Source organism: Passer montanus, unplaced genomic scaffold (genome assembly GCF_014805655.1).
Source record: "Passer montanus isolate IOZ18808 unplaced genomic scaffold, ASM1480565v1 scaffold5, whole genome shotgun sequence".
In the NCBI taxonomy this organism is placed as follows: Eukaryota; Metazoa; Chordata; class Aves; order Passeriformes; family Passeridae; genus Passer; species Passer montanus.
In genome coordinates, this window is record NW_024369929.1 from 15,908,766 (window position 1) to 15,925,871 (window position 17,106).

The window sequence follows — 17,106 nt, forward strand, 5'->3', positions numbered from 1 at the left end:
GCCCCCTGAGCCTCCTCTGCTCCAGGCTGAGCCCCCTCAGCCGCTCCAGCCCCTTCCCCAGCTCCATTCCCTTCCCTGGACGTGCTCCAGCACCTCGATGTCCTTCTCGCCATCAGGGACCCAAAATCAAATCATACATTTCCAATTCCCCTGCAATAAATCTGGTGATTAGATTGCTGTGGCTGTTAAATCCTTGGCCAGGGATGTTTTTATTTCTTTCTCTGTGGAGCTGCACTGTACCCACATAGAAGAGCCATGGGCACCATCCCCAGGTCCCTGCTCCCTCCCTCTGCTTCAGTGCTCCTGGCACAGGCCCTGAGGGATTTTTCCAGGAATCAACGAGTTTTAAACCTCCCTCTGGCATTGCAAAGTGGTAAAGACTGTGGCAAAGACCAGCAGAGCTGCTTGTCTGGCATCTGGCCTGTCAGCCACAGGAGATGCCTCAAATGCAGCTGCATGTTCCATGTTTTAAAGTGTTTATAAATGTGATTTACCCGCTGCCAGGGCCGTGAGGGTGATCCATGTCCATGGCTGGTGCTTCAGTGCAGGAGTTTGTGAAGGGGATAATCACTGTCCTCACACTGAGAATAACCTGTGGTAGCAGACAAAGGTATTGGCTTCAGAGATAGACCCAAATCTATACAATACTATTTAATCTGCTTAGGGGCTGTGGGTATTAAACTGGATTGGGAATTCCTCCATTAACATGTCCTTCACACCTGACCCGCTCTTGTTCCAGGACTCTGCCAGCAGAGGGGACATCCTGAAAATGGGATCATTTTCACCTGCCTCTCTCTGCAACAGCATCTCCCATCTGGCTGTCAAGTACCAAAGAAGCTTCCAGCACTACACCCAGCCCCTGGCACTCCCCTTCCTCCTGGGCAGACCTTTGGAAGGTAGGCTGGGGAGGTTTGTGTGATTGCTTGGATTTGTGTTACTGAGACAGGGGGTGAGAAAAGGAGTTCATCAGGAACTGACCTAAGCTTAAAGAAACAATTCTTCTGCATTCTTCTGCTCAGGAGTTGTGAAAGGCTGCAGAGCTGTTAGAACTCATCCTAGCTTTGGATTTCTTTCTGCTCACAAAGGGTCTTTTAAGCAGCTCATTTTGGAGAGAAGTAAAATCAGTATTTAAATGGGAGTGTGTGCATAACTGTGTTCCCTTTGTGCCATCCTTTTAAATCTCCTGTCTTTGTTAGGGAAAGTTATTTTCTCTTAATGTGCAATTTGTTATACCTCTTGTGCTGTTCTGCCACTTGTATGTTTTTTGGGGTTTTTTTGTATGAAAAGCAAAGTTTGTATCATCTATTTATCTATGCACTCCCATGACCCTCTCTTACTGTTGCCTTAGTGATCCTCCCAACTATTTAAATTAACATTGCCTGTTTTGCAAGGAATTTAGGCTGATAACTTCCCTGGCTGTTATGCAAGAGGGTAAATGTGTGATAACTTGCATGAAGAGCTTATCTGAGAATGGTTTAGAAAACTATGATTCACAGCTAAAGAATAATTCACAGCTAAAGAATAATGTAACATGCCCACTCTGGGGAAAAAAATAATCCATGAAGAGTGTCATTCTAAGGTAAAACATTCAGGCAGTGCTGAAGAGTGGGTTCTGTCCAGCCCCAAATCCCTGTCCCTGTGCTGTCACAGATGCAGGCACTGTCACTCTGGCATTTACAATGTCTCTCCCTTTCTAAATGCTCTTCACATAATTATGCAAGATATGCTAATTACCTCCTAATAAAAGGTATGATTACAATTCCAATTTGCCAGTTCTGATTTCTACAGAAAGCCCTGAAAAGATGTAGTCATAGAAACAAATGGCTGCTCAGCACTCCCAGTTTTACTGGAACCATGTTCTCCTCACCCTCTGCTGAAACTGAAGGAAAAACCTCACCCTTCCTTGGATGGTTTCCTGGGGAGTGAAAGGCTGGAAAGCCATGGAGCAGCATCACATCTAAAGCAGTTTCCATCCTCCTGAGGTTATTTTGGTGAATAACAGGTGTAGGAGGGAGGTTTGAACAGCTTGGTCTCATCTCCAGAGCATCATTTTTAGCAATTCAAAGTTGGTTCCTTGACAGAAGCTGTGTCCACTCCTCCTGCACAGCACTGACCCAATTGGTAATGTTACAGAATAAGAACTGGACTCTGGTCAATGCAGTCCTTAAGAGCTGCTGGGTATGGGCATTTGGTGGAACCAGAATTCAGCTTGGATTGGGCTCCTCAGCCAACTGCACTCTCTTAAGCCAAACCTTTGATTATTAATCAGCATAGCCTACAGTCATATTAAAAAAATAGGCTGAAACCTGGATCTAGATCTCTCTTTGCTCATTTAAGTCCATTTCTTTTTATTGAAAAATAGACAAGCAGTCAGTGAAGTGTTGCTGCCCAAATGGTGGAAAGCTGCTGTACTTTGTTTTTCACACCAGATTTTCTGTTGCAGGATTCCCCATTTTGTGCCGTGCAGTTTCACTCCTGATGCTCCAGATCAGCTAGAAATTGTGCTGTGCAATTCCAATCCTGATGCTCCAGAACAGCAAACTGCTGACCAAGTGAAGTCTTCAGTGGCTTCTGGACACAGCTCTGAGTTTTGAACCTTTAGGAAATGCATTTACCACGGAGGAGGCGGCTACGGAGGAACCGAATCCTTTTCTTGCTTGCCATAGTGTTCGTCCTTTCTTTCTGCCAGCTCCAGTTCAGACCCTCTGCCCTTCCAGCATCACACAGAGCCCCCCAACCCACGGACCCTGCCAAAGTGACCTCCAGGGACCTCCCCAGCAACAAGACTGCTGTAAGAGGCAATGCCACAGCACCCAAAATAAGGCACTGCATCTATGTGGATCCTGAGCCAGCCGTGCCCGTCACCACCTCAGTGGGTACAACACCACAGCAAGAAAATGCCAGTGAAAGCTCCCCAGATGAAAAACCACCCTATGAGTCCAAAGGAGAATATCCCCAGGATCTGTTCAGTGTGGAAGAACGCAGGCAAGGGTGGGTTGTTCTTCACATCTTTGGCATGATATATGTATTTGTGGCCTTGGCCATAGTGTGTGATGAGTATTTTGTCCCTGCTTTGGGAGTGATCACTGAGAAGTTGCAGATCTCTGAAGATGTGGCTGGAGCCACCTTCATGGCAGCAGGTGGATCAGCACCAGAACTCTTCACGTCCCTCATAGGTGTCTTCATCTCACACAGCAATGTCGGCATCGGTACCATTGTGGGCTCAGCAGTGTTTAATATCCTCTTTGTCATTGGCACCTGTGCCCTCTTCTCGAGGCAGATTCTCCACCTGACATGGTGGCCCTTATTTAGAGACATCACATTCTACATTGTAGACTTACTGATGCTCATCCTGTTTTTCCTAGACAGTGTCATTGATTGGTGGGAAAGCCTCCTTTTACTGACTGCCTATGCCACATACGTGTTCACCATGAAACAGAACGTGTTCCTGGAGCAATGGGTGAAGCAGGAGCTGAAAAAGAAGCTAAATGCTGTGCAGGCAGCATCAGCAGAGCATATGCAGAAGGTTGGTGTCCTTAGAGTTCAGAGGGCAAGTTGGAAATAACTTTTAGTGTAAACTACAAAGAAAAACTGCATCTCCTTCACAAAGCACATATTTGAACCTCAGAATACAGGTACTGGTCAGTAATTATGGTTTTAAAATGGGGAAAATTCAAACTAGAGAGATTCTAAGAAACTGGAGAACATCATAAAAAGTTCTCTCTGCTAGTCAGATGTGTCCCTGGCCCTCAAGCATGCTTTGCCTTCTGATCTTGGCACTCCATTTAAAGAAAGGAAGGAAGCAGATAAGGAGAGAGAATAGCTGAAGTGGTGCAGAATCGAGAAACTCCTTCTCTTTCCTACTCCTGGTTTGTTGTTCAGCCAGTGTTCAGCTAGGAGTCCTGAAAGCTCCTGGGTTACATTCCAGTGGGATACACGTGCAAGAAACTGCAGTGACACACACACATCACTGTAGACATCACCAAGCATCACAGATTGAATCCAGCCCTGCATTTGAAGTTTACAGAGAACTCTCACTAATGTTTAGTAGCATGACAGGGAGCTGCTGAACCTATCCCTTGGGAAAAATTAATCACAGATATTATGTAAAGTAATGCTAATTGCTGTAAAAAAAATCTGCCTTTGAACCTTCACTCACTCTGCTGGAAAATGAGTAAGGATACAGATGTTTGGGGATGAAATCTGGGTCTGTCTGTAGCTACAGGAATCAGTTGTGAGTCTGCCCCCAGGTGCTGCATCCTCACTGGGAGGCTTTAGGTAGAATCCTGTCTTCCTCAGAAGCCAGTGGGTTTAAGGAGGCTCATGGCTTTGGCTCTTTCAGTAGCATCCATGGATATTTGTGTCAGTTGTGCCACTTCCCCAGAGGCAGCAGCCTGAAGGATCGTTTGATCCTGAAGCAGCAGAGGTGATTGGTCATTTCTGTTCTTCATTGCTTGCAGACAAGCAGGGCAGTTGTAGATGATGGAACAATGAAGCCACCAGATGGGAGGAAGCTGAAGGTAGGTCTAAGCAACTTTACAGGGATCTGAAGTCATGGTGTTTTGAATCTCTCCCCATGTCAGGTCATAAATAAAAGTGTCAACTCCTGTGTCAAGAAACCTGGAGCAAAGCCTGTGTCATATCAGGCACAATAGCCAGAGTTTGCTTAAGAGGACACCTGGCTGAGTCCTGTCCTTTAAGGCATTTTTATAAAATTTAAGAAACAGCTCAGACTTCCCAGGTGGATTTAACTAGAAGAGTGCTGTTCATTCTCTGCTATAAAACAGTCACATAGAAATTCAGACAGTGACTCTTCTTACCTGGTCTCATGCCTCAATTTCTTCCTGGGCTGTCATAGCAGTGGCTGGCGGGGTCTGTCCTTTCCCATAGCAAACACTGAACACTGATTCCTCTGTTGAATTGCTGCCCCATGGCCTGGAGAGGCCTTGTCTGATGTAGAGGACAAAGAGGCTGGGACTGAGTGCTTTTGTGCCTTCCCACAGCCTGGGCCAGCCCTGCAGCGGGGCAGCAGCTCGGCCTCCCTGCACAACTCCCAGATGCGCGGCACCATCGTCCAGCTCATGATCCACACCCTGGACCCCCTGGCAGAAGGTGAGTGGCTGCTCCACACCAGAGGGCTTTGGGTTCACAGCCCTGAGTGGTTTCACTGGGAATACAATCAGTATTTTGGGGTCAGCAACTCACCCTTGGGGTGCATCACAGATGGTGTCAGGTGTGGGGAGCTCTGTGACAGTGGGATGTGTCCCTTCTGATGGCGTGGTTGGCAAGGACAAACACCTCATGTTTTGGTCCTGCCATATCTACTTTTTCTGTGCCAAACTGGTTACTGGAAGTGGTGACATTCCCCATCTCTGCTGTTTCTCTGACTGCTGTGGCAGTTAATGTGAGTTACAGACTTCCTCTTTCCCATAGCACATCACGTCTTCTTCTTCTTAGCTCAGACCTCATCCCAGCCCTGAAACAGCAGCACAAAAAGAGGTTAAAACCTTGAAGAATTCTCTTTTTGACTCTCTCAGTGGTTAAAATCCCAGCTGAGATTCTAATCATAATGGTGAGGCCAATTCTGTGTGATTCAGGCTGACACCTCTAAAAGCCCACCAATCATCACTGCCATGGCAAAGTGTGCCCACAGCTCTGGCTCCCCAGGGCCAGGGAATGACCAGCTCAGGTCCAAGACCTCTTTTAAACTGCCCAGGGTGCAGAGAAGCCTCATCTCCAGACAGACCGGGGTGTTTGTACACAGCCTTTAAATGTGTTGCTTTATATTAACTTTAATCCAGTCGCACTGTGGAGGTTTATTTTCAAAGAAATAGTGAATCACATTAAAAAAAAAAAAGTTTTTAAGATTTTCCTTCCTTGCTCAGCACATGCCCCACCCCTCCACTGCCCTACTTGTTCTAAAGAGATTATCTGCTGCCCATTCAAAGAGAGATTGAAGCTAAGCAGATCAACACCTCTCGTGTCCCTCACAGAGGTTACAAAGAGGACTCTCCAGATCAGAATCCCAGCTGCACAAACTGATCGAGGGAACAAAGGAGGCTGGAGGAGGACAGCAAGGCAGATCAGTGTCTGCTTTGACAGATTCCAGTGTTATCAACAGTAGCCTAACAAAAGCCAGACTCATCAGGGTTTGTCCTTACCTCCTGTGCCTCTGAAAGGTTGTATGAACAGTACCAGGATAGACCCTAAACCTTCCAAGAGGATGTGTCATTGCCTTGAGCATCAGAAAGTGCCAGATTTGAGGGGCTGCTGTCACTCAGAGACCTTCCAGCACCTTCTCATCCTTCCACACCCCTAAATGTGTCTGTGCAGTATCTGCCCACCCGGGCCACCCCAAGTTTGGCTTTCTGGTCCAGGCTGGTGCCCTGGTGAAACTCTGGGACCCCTCAGCAGGAGAACTGTGGGGGCTGAGGTTGGCAGCCAAGGCCAAGGAGAGCCCCAGCCAGTTCAGCCCAGAATGGGCTGCTGGGAGCTTTCCACTGTCCTTGCTGAGGAGGCTGCTGTTCCCAGGCCTTGTGAATATGGAATAAACAGGACTGGGGCACCAGTTTGGATCTCTCAAAAAGAACTTCCCTACTCATTACATAGAATCACAGAATCATTAGGTTGAAAAAGACCTTTAAGATCATCAAGTCCGACTGTTCCGGCAGGATGAGAGCTCCTGTGTGTGTGCGGCAGCCACTAGATGGGAGTGTGACCGTGTGTATCTGCGTCTGAAACCGCAGGGACCGTGCGGGGATGGGCTGCAACAGCCTCTCCAGAAGGGTTTCACATCCCAGAGTCTTTATTTAATAACGCCACTGAGTTAATGGCGAAACCTCTGCCCCAGGTACATGCCTGCTCCACTCAAGGCTGTGAGAAGAGACACCAACTATACAAAATATAATAAAATTACTGATATTCAACAGCTCAGCACTCAAAAATCAAGGAGCCAATGTGTCAAATCCTGTGTGTCTTGTAGGAGATACTCCTTAATCTGATAGCTTCCTACCTAAAGAAAAGAGAGTTTCGAGAAAAGGAGTTTATGCATAGACTGGGAACCTAAGTGCCTTGAGAGCTTGGCCAAAGAGATGGAATGACATCCTAAGGAAGGATCTGGAAAAGGATTTGAACCTGCCAAAGCATATGAGGACTTATGTTCTGATATGTTAATAGTTCCTAGTCCTGTGTTAACAGCCCTGCAGCCCTGTGGGACCCTGGGGCCTGCTGTGCCTGCTTCCCATGGATCACCAGCACTGTCCCTCCCTTTGCTGTGTGTGCAGCACTCTCTGTACCAGGCACATTTCTGTAATTAGGCTGCCACATAAAAGATGGTCCCAAAGCAATTTATCTTTCCTCAAGGGCCCTTGTTCCTTCTTGCCAAGGCCTGTAGCATCAGCACCTACAGGCTGTGGAAATGAACACTCGACAGAAGGAAAAGGTTGCCAACAGTTGCTCAGCAGTTCCTCACTGAACCTGCTGCAAGCAGGATTCTGTAGGGTTTCCTTCTTTTGGCTGCCCTCGCTTTTTATTTGGGCAGCACAGAAGTGGTTTCAGGGCAGCAAGGTCCAAAACATAGAAAAGCTGCCAGCACTGGGCCTCCAAACCCAGCTTTCAGGGGCAGAGGTCTTCGAAATGCAGAAGTGTGAAATGCAAAGCTGTAACACCACTTGTGCGAAACAAAATTTCTCTTTTGAAGAGGGGGTTGAGTTCAGAATGTGGGGTTATTGCTTTTTGTATTAGGAAGGTATCATTACTTAAGTCTTTGTCTCAGAGAGACTACGTGTTTACTTTAGAAGTTCTAATACTTACATGGCATCCTGAAGTATATTTTTGATAGAACTTCTTACCTTCAATGTGCCTTTTTTAAATTAGCAATTTCTAGCAAGTTTGTTCTTTTGTCCTTTTCCCCACTTCCTGTGAAAATGAGTAGAAGAAGAGAGTGAGATCTTTTCCAGATCATCCCATTAGACACCAAGGGAAACTGTTGGGGAAGTAAAGGGAGTGAGGATTTTGAAAATGCACAGGAACCCTCTCATTTCTGAACCTCCAGCCTTACCACCAGACTCTTTAAATTCTAGTCTCACAGGGAACAAAGCAGAAGCCTACATTTCTTTTTGAATGAAGCAAAAGGCTCCAGCAGAGAGGTTGTCAGAGCTGCCTGCCCTCACTATGCCCCAGTTAACAAGGTAATGATTTTGGAAATTAGACCTGGGCAGTGGGCACTGTTGCAGGCTGGAGAAGGCTGAAGGCAGCTACAGCTTCTCCTTGCTTCATTAGCATTCCAGATCCAGAGGGGAAAAAGGAATCACAAGACTTTTTTTATACTTCTACTTTTATACAGCAGAATCTCCAAATCCTTCAGGTTCTTGCCAAATTGTAAAGAAGAAATCCTCCCTGCTGATTGTGTTGTCAATCCTGTTAGATTGAATATTAGAGCCAAAGAGTGAATTAAATATAAGAGCCAAATTCAAGGTAGAAGCTCAGCTGCCACCTGAAGTCCATCCTGGATGCTGTCAATTCATAGGAAAAGAATTCTCCTGGAGAGCATCTCAGGGCCACTGGACACAGACATGTCCTGTGTGATGGGCTCTGAGCCCTGGGGACAGAGCTGCCAGCAGTGAATGCCCCAGGGGACTGAGAGGGACACTGCCCTGCACAGCACAGCCCCCACTGAGCCCATGGACATCCTTCCTCCCCGTGCTGACTGCAGATCTGGCCAGCTTAGAGCCAGCTCTGCTTCCAATCTCAGTCCCTCCTGCAGGAATTGTGTGTGAGAGGAATTAACACGCTTTTAAAGGAGGCTGATCTCCTGAGAGCTGGACAGGGGCCTGGGCCTAATCTGTTTATCCTGACAGAGATGCTCCAGGCTCCACCCGGCACTCCCAGCCTGGAGCCTGGCTGAGGGCAGCGAGCCAGGAGCTTGAATTTCCATAATCTCAGGCTGAGCCTGACCGCCCTGACCCTGCTGACAGGAGCTTTTGCAGCAGCCTCAGGGAAAAGCCAAACAGAAGGATGCATTGCCCAGTGCTGAGAGGAGGAGCAAAAGGTCATTCCTGCATTGAAGGATGTGCTCGTGCACAGGGGGAAGGAAGCCAACATTTCACATCCCCTCCAGTGATCTTCAGTATTGACAAGGAGCATGGAAGAGTCAGGCTCTTGAGTCCCAGCCAGCCTTTCAAAGGAGAAGAAATGAACATTTAGATTAGAAATTCTCACCTGCAATGGTGATGAGCCCTGGAACACAGTGCCCAGAGAAGTTGTGACTGCCCCTGGATCCCTGGAAATGTCCAAGGCCAGGATGGATGGGGCTTGGAGCAGCCTGGGATAGTGGAGGGTGTCCCTGCCCATGGCAGAGGGGAAGGACTGGATGGCCTTTAAGATCCCTTCCAGCCCAAACCATTCTGGTACTCCATGATGGTTTCATCTCAGTCCAGCCATTCCAGTGCTCAGTGGAAATCCCAGCTGGTGAAAGATGTTTCTGACAGTAGCAAGAGTAGGATTTGTCCCCTGAGGTCTTCCTGTCTGAGCTGGGCCCAGTTGTTGGACATACAGCAGCATTTACTGCTTTTCACAAGGTTCATCTCAGAACAATAGGTCTTCCCCCATGGCTGGACATGCTATTTCTATTATCTCAGTGTCACTGTGATTAATAAAATGGCAGGGCCCTGCCCTTGAGGCAATATGACAACTGCACCTTCTGGGTGCATAGTCAACAACACAGTAGATTAAATCAGTGTGATAAAACTTTCACAGAAAATGATTTTACAGTTCTGCATGCAAGCCAAACACAGCATTGGCCAATTCTGGCTACTTCCCATGTGCAAACCCAGTGACTCTCAGTCATTGGGTGTGCAGCTCAACAGAGGACATAGATTAGAGCAAAATGGGGCTTTTCTTTGAGCTCATTCTCATTAACTTTCACTGAGTCAGCAGTAAGATATTTGAGTAAAAAACAACTGTAGATACACAGAGTTCCACAGTTCACTGTAAACCAGTAAAAAAGCAGCTCAACTGAGTAAGGCAGAGCTTGGTTCACAATGGAAGAAGCTCTCAGCAGTCCCAGAAATAGAGCACCAGACATGTGCTGGTGAAAAACACCATCTCTCAGACAGCCTGAACCATGCTGAACCTGGATACCAGGAATTTAGAACAGCTCCAGCAGGAGACACTTGTGTATACTTAGAAAAATCAATCATTTTCCAGGGAACTGGAACATAAAAGGTGTTTATTTTCCATTCCCATCAGGTCCCCAGGCTGTAAGCAGCACCCTAAAGCCTCTTCAACAGCCACACGGCAGGAGAAAAGTGTCATTTTTAGTTTGCTCATGATCTAGCCTAGAAAAAAAATCAATAGTCCATTGCGAACAAGATGATATCGCACTGAAACTCCCCCTCTGTTCTTTTTGCATTTTCTCCCTATAAAGTACAGATATCCTTTGTATTACTGACCTGAAAAGGATTTCTTGTTCCTCTATATGCCTTGAGAGGCTAGCTAGAACAGAGGCTAGGCAGTGTTACAGGAATAAAGTAGGGATTTATTGAAAGGCCTCAAAGGATACACCTGGGCAGTACAAGAGCCTGGCTTGGGGCTGCACAAGATGGGGCTGCAGCAGGTCACACATGTTCACACTTGTATAAGGTTTGGTCCATTCCCATATTGGGGTTAATTATCCAATTACAGCTCCAGGTTATGCAGTCACATCCTCCCAGGCTGCTCTCCTCAATTTGCTGTTGTTTGCACTTTTTGCACCTGAAGCTGCAGTGGTGTCCTTGGTTCTGGAGCTAGAAAAGGATTGTTTTGTCTGACTGAACTGTGAGGAGAGCTTGCTAACACTCTCTGTGAGCTTCAGAGTTACACACTAATGCAGTACAGAATCTGGAAAATATAAAAGCTAAAACTTTAAGCATCACTCTAGATTCTTTTTAAATAGTTCTATGTCAAATTGCTGGTGTAACTGCTGTAGCACTAAGCAGTTAAATACAACAGCTATGACCAACTAGCAGCAGCCAAAACCTGGGCCCTCAGCTAGAACAACCCCTGGGGCAGCACCTGCAGGAGGAAGGGGCAAGAGCAGGTATGTGTTGAGGGAGGCAGGTCCAGGGGAGTTTTGCAGTGACAGCCCCTGATGATTGTGTCCTTCTCACCCACAGCAAAATTTAAAGACAGGGTTGACATCCTGAGCAACATGGCCAAGGCCAAGGCTGAGACCCTGGAAGGACAAGGCTCCCAGCCAGGTGAGTGCAGGAAGAGCCAGCACTGCTTGCCTTGTTTTGCACTCACCTTCCCAGCACGCAAAGCCCAAGGGCAGGCAAGGAAACCCTGGGGTGTAACACAGATTTTGTGCTGTTTCTGGGCACAGATGGCTGCTGGAACAATGCAGCAGGAATCGATCGATGGCAGGAGAAGCATACCCAGAGGAGCTGTTAGTGAGGCAGGGCAGGGAGAGCTGCAAGGAGGGACTGGAAATGGCCATGGAACAGTGCAGGAGGGAAATCAGGGCACTGCAGACAGCACTTGGGTGCTGCTGGTCTTTGGCACACCCTGCAAATGAGGTGTTTGTTAAAAGAAAGTACCTTTACATGCTTGCAGAACGGCACAGAAGGTTCCTCCAGAGGGAATAATCTACACTGTGTCTGTATCAACTCCAAGGACCTGTGCACCCTTCCTTTAATAGAATCGGAATCATATAATGGTTTAGGTTGGAAGGAACCTTAGAGACCATCCCATTCCACCCCCTGCCATGGCCAGGGACACCTTCCACCATCCCAGGGTGCTCCAAGCCCTGTCCAGCCTGGCCTTGGACACTTCCAGGAATGGAGCAGCCACAGCTTCTCTGGGCAACCTGTGCTGGGTCCTGCCCACCCTCACAGGGAAGCATCTCTGATCTAACATTTAACCTGGATCTGCCCTCTGTCAGTCACTCCTGACACAAAGGCTGCCTTGGAGCCAGAGCTGACCTGTGCTACAACACAGATCTGTGCTGCCAGCAAGGCTGAAGATTTTGAACACCGAGAAACTTTGGTGTGGAAGGACCCAGGCACCTGAGCACCTCCCAGTGCTGGACCTCATGGAGGGGAATGAGCACAGACTTCAGAAAAACACTGTTTAGAACCCAAGTAAATTCTTGGTGTGTGCCACACTGCCTTCACTCCCTCATCCCAGCTCCGTGTTATCCATATTTCTGCTCTGTCCCCACAGAGGTTTCTGTGCTCCTCTTGGCTATGCAGGTTAATGCAGGAACAGCAGGACATTGCAGTTATTTCCTTGTATGTGTCAGCACTTTCCTATTTGCTTTTGAATACCCACCAAACGATCAGGGATTAAAGTCTGGCAGCACATCCTGGTCATTTCTCAGAAGCCTTGAAGAGTATCAGGTCCCTGGAGAATGCTGTGCTCTATGGAGGGAGGGGGAGCTGGGGGAGAAACCTGAGAAGCAAAGCTTTACATCCTTTCTGGGGTTTAAGGATGGTTTTAATACAATCTTCAGAATCTAAAAAGAAACCAAGAAATGCCCATCAGCTGCAGATGAGGTAATTAGCATTTCCCCACCCCTTACAGCAGTTTTGCACGGAAGGTCAGAGAAGCACCAAGGTCTCATTCTACTCCACGTGGGCCAAATTCTGCCCAGATTTACCAAACACAATCACAGCAGTCAGGGAGGACACACAACAAACCAAAGCAATCTGAGGGTATTTGACCTGAAATGCCACCACTGTGGCAGGGAGCTCACAGGGAAGGTGGTGCCCTGGTATGGTGGCCACACATCCAGGATGACTGAAACCAGCACTCTTCTTATTGCTTTTGCAGAAGAGGGAAAGAAAGCACCAAGCAGCGTCCAGGTAACTCCTGCCAGTGACTCTGAGCCCAGCAAAGACACACAGAAGGAAGATGTGCCACAGGATGGACAGGTATCAAAATCAGGAGCACAGGCACTAAGTGCCCACCCAGGCTGACCTTCACGTGTACTTTCCTTGTTCCCTCTCCAGAGCTGTTGGGACAGACCCAACCCATGGCACTGGCATCTATAAATAGGCTCTGTGTGTGGTAATCTAAGATGCTGGCTGAAACACTTTGGCTTACAAACACAAATTGGGTCCAAATTACGACACAAAGTGACACTGGATAGTATTGTCCCCTCAAGTGACTCTTCTGAGGGTACTCCAGGGTAAGGGGAGGAGATAAGATCACCTGCCTGTCCTGTGCTCACCAGCAGACTGTTCTGTTTTGCTTCCCAAACCCCTTTTGGGTGATGTTATTTGGCAGTTCCAATGAAATAAAGTTTTTTTCAAGGATATAAAATATTTGTTTCTAAAGGGTGGTTCTAGTTAATGGATGCCCATTAGTTAACAATACACAGGTGCAGGTTGGGGTGTGCCTGGGTCCTGTCCCACAAGAGCTGTGGCTGCCCTCAGCAGGTGACAAATGTGAGCTCTGCTCAGGTGAGGCCACAGCAAGTAACTGCAGCTCCTTGTTAGTGTGAAAATATATTGGCTTTTTGATTTTTTGTTCTGAGGTACAGCCCCTGTCAAGCAGTGACACCTCAGATGACAGCAGCTCTGAGAGCCAGGAGGACAGTGATGCTGACAGCACAGAGAGTGATGAAAACGATGAGCCCTTATCTCTGGAATGGCCAGAATCAAGGACAAAACAAGCAATTTACCTTTTCCTCTTTCCCATTGTCTTTCCTCTCTGGAGCACTCTGCCTGATGTCAGAAACTCGGTAAGAATCCACCTTCCTTCTGCTCCTGGAGTCATTAACTGAGCTATAGATTTCCTCTGGGCCAGAGTCCCTGGGTCCATTTTTCCATGTCTGGAGTCCTTGCATAGTTGAAGGGCTGTAACTGCAGGGAGTGGGACAGGAGCCCCAGCTGCAGTGTAATGTCATTTCAGAGACTTAATTTAATAAACCACAAATTCTAGCAACTACAGGTCACTTAATCAAGCTGAAAAACAGCAAACAGAGACCAGGGTGCAAGTTAAAGCAATCAATTGCAGTGAAGTGTTTCAGGTGAATAGTTTTCAATGGGGATTATTAACGTCCCTGAAACTTCTCTGTTTTCTTTTCAAACTTGATTTCAACAGGAATCAAAAAAATTCTTTGTCATCACATTTTTTGGATCCATCCTCTGGATTGCTGCGTTCTCTTATCTCATGGTGTGGTGGGCTCACCAGGTGAGAGGTTTTGTTCTTTCTGCAAGCCTCCATTTCAGAATGAGTAGATGGAGAGAGGGGACAGTGTTACTGTGGCACTTTATCTGATGAATTACAGCTGCAGTCATCCATCATAACAGTAGAAACTTTGTTTTGTTAGAGCCCAAAAGGGAATTTTTGATGTCCTTTTTTTGATTTGACAAAGATTCATTCATTTCTGAAAGCTTCCAAGGGAGTTAGTGCATCAGTGAAAGGAAAAGCACCATCAAGATTTATCTCAAATCTGACTTTATATTAATGAATGATTCTGTGCAGAACATAATTATCCATTACCTAATTAAAATTCTAGGAAAATACAGGTTCTGATTCTGGAAGCTGCTAAATGTTCTTCACTCCCCCATCCTACTGTTCACCTGGTATTCTGGGAAATAATACTTCCATCTTGTAGGAACAGCCCCCCAGTCTGTACTGAGTGATGTATTGCACATGCACAGTAGATCTGATCATGCCATAAATCCAAGGACTGTCATCTCCAAAGGCCCTAGATCTTGCACAGCTGATGTTAAATTTGCAAAGGTAGACAACATCCAGAAGAGGAGGACTGAGGACAGGAAAATTGTGCTGTAGCTGACTTGACCTTGGCTCAGTGCTGGCATCACTGTGGTCAGACTTCCTACACTACAGAGCAATTTCCTACACTACAGACACAGTAAAATGGACCTTTTTAATCCTATAAAGCAGGAAAATGCTGCCACATTTATGGGAGTCGGACTATTTTAACTCAAACATGGCACAAACCCTAACACTGCACAGAGCAATTACACTCCCTGTTCCACTGCTAACAGCCCTACCCAACGTTGTGTTGATTAGGTTGGTGAAACAATTGGGATATCAGAGGAAATCATGGGGTTAACCATCCTGGCAGCAGGCACATCCATCCCTGACCTCATCACCAGTGTCATCGTGGCCCGGAAGGGCTTGGGGGACATGGCTGTGTCCAGCTCTGTGGGCAGCAACATCTTTGACATCACTGTTGGGTGAGTACCAGGGCCATGCTAAGACCTGCATTTCTTCTGAAACACAAAGTTACCTGGTTTGAAACCAAACCTGGCTCAGCTAATTTCATTTTAGCTGCAGTTAAGTGAAAGGCAGCTGAGCAACCAGTTCCTTTTGAAGGAACCCAACCCAAATCCAAACCCAGCCAGGAAAGACAAACTGTTATAACTCAGCCCACTATCTTCACCCAATTCACAAAATTACCAAATTTTCAAGACAAAAATGCAAGAAATCTTGGGCTAATGTCCAAGCTACACAGGCAGGAGCCTTACCTGGTCACTCAGACATTCAGCTCCTTGGGAAGGTCAGTATCAGTGCCTGGATCTCCCATCCTGAACCATCAGGACATTTCTTTATTATAGCTCATCAAGGCACTTAATTCTTAGGTATTATTTTCAAACCATTTTACCCTTGGATTGCATTATGATAGTGCAAGCATTATCCAAATGTAGTTTTGACAGGAAAAACATCCAGTTTAGATTTATGCTGAGCTATATTGAATACAATAATGCATTTTTTTCCCTGTAACACTTTGGAAAAATTGCTTAGTTATGATGCAGATAATGAACTGCCTTAAAACATTTATTTCAATTACTTTTCCCTTCCTTGCAGCCTGCCAGTTCCCTGGTTCCTTTTTTCTATCTTCAATGGCCTCAGCCCTGTGGCAGTCAGCAGCAATGGTTTGTTTTGTGCAATTGTTCTCCTTTTCCTCATGCTCCTGTTTGTGATTCTCTCTATTGCTGTCTGTAAATGGAAAATGAACAAATTACTGGGGCTCACCATGTTTGCTCTCTACTTTGTGTTTCTGATCATCAGTGTGATGTTAGAGGACAAGATAATATCCTGCCCAGTATCTGTATGACACTTCAAGATGTCTGGGAAGATCCAGCAACATCAAAAGGGGGTTGAGGTAGCAGTTGTTCTACTGAAAATGCAACAGAATTGTAACAAACTTACTGAAAATAAGATACCTTTACCATGCTAAAAAATAAATCAATCTTAACTGGTGTGTCAGCCTCTACTGTTTTTCTTTAGGATCAGAACAGTATTAAATGATCAATATTAAATAACACACACTTAGGCACTTGTGGAAAGGCTGATACAATCTAGGTGCATCAAATTTTCACTATGGCTGATCCTCTCAAGTTAAAGGAGCTGATTTTCACCACAGTGTGGACACTTCAAGATGTCTGGGAGAATCCAGCAACATCTAAAGGGGGGTGAGGTAGCAGTTGTTCTACTGAAAAAAGCGACAGAATTGTAACAAACTTACTGAAAATAAGATACCTTTACCATGCTAAAAAATAAATCAATCTTAACTGGTGTGTCAGCCTCTACTGTTTTTCTTTAGGATCAGAACATATTAAATGACCAATATTAAATAACACACACTTAGGCACTTGTGGAAAGGCTGATACAATCTAGGTGCATCAAATTTTCACTATGGCTGATCCTCTCAAGTTAAAGGAGCTGATTTTCACCACAGTATTTACTCATTATAGGAAATTTTCAGGAACATGCTCTAAATTAGTCAGTGAACTGCTCAAACTCCCCAAAGTCAATGAATTTTAGTTCAGTGGGAAGAGAATGAGACTGCTGTGGCTGGGCCTCTATGGAACTGTTCTGCCTAAAATCCCTGTGTGGACACACAGGCTGCAGCCCAGCAGAGAACTCCCTCAAACTGCACTGAGCTCCTTTCAGATCTGTACCTGATCTTGCAATGCAGTGCCTGAAACTCCTGTGAAGTGCCACCAGGACAAGTGTGATGTCACCTGGGTTTACACCTTGCTGCAAAAAGACTAAAAGGCTCAGAGGTTAGAACAGCACATTACCCCTAATCACAACTAAAGCCAGGAATCAAATACAACAAGGAGTTGAATGCTGGGGGTTTGTTTT

General features: G+C 46.3%; 1 protein-coding gene and 1 long non-coding RNA gene across 2 annotated transcripts; one reads left to right on the forward strand and one right to left on the reverse strand.

The window, feature by feature from the left end:
- Positions 1-519: 519 nt before the first annotated feature.
- Positions 520-13,171, reverse strand: LOC120509178. Its single transcript, XR_005629171.1, has 5 exons — positions 12,702-13,171; positions 12,310-12,493; positions 7,851-7,917; positions 5,206-5,476; positions 520-592 (listed from the first exon to the last, which is right to left on the reverse strand). It is a non-coding gene; the product is annotated as an uncharacterized LOC120509178 (long non-coding RNA).
- SLC24A1 (solute carrier family 24 member 1) lies at positions 1,843-16,945 on the forward strand. The gene is made up of 10 exons (XM_039723553.1): positions 1,843-3,526; positions 4,461-4,520; positions 5,004-5,112; positions 11,154-11,237; positions 12,811-12,911; positions 13,523-13,723; positions 14,086-14,175; positions 15,025-15,191; positions 15,823-16,074; positions 16,382-16,945. Exons 1-9 carry the CDS (start codon positions 2,606-2,608, stop codon positions 16,070-16,072), a joined length of 1,983 nt encoding a protein of 660 aa, XP_039579487.1. The 5' UTR covers positions 1,843-2,605; the 3' UTR covers positions 16,073-16,074; positions 16,382-16,945.
- Positions 16,946-17,106: the final 161 nt, after the last annotated feature.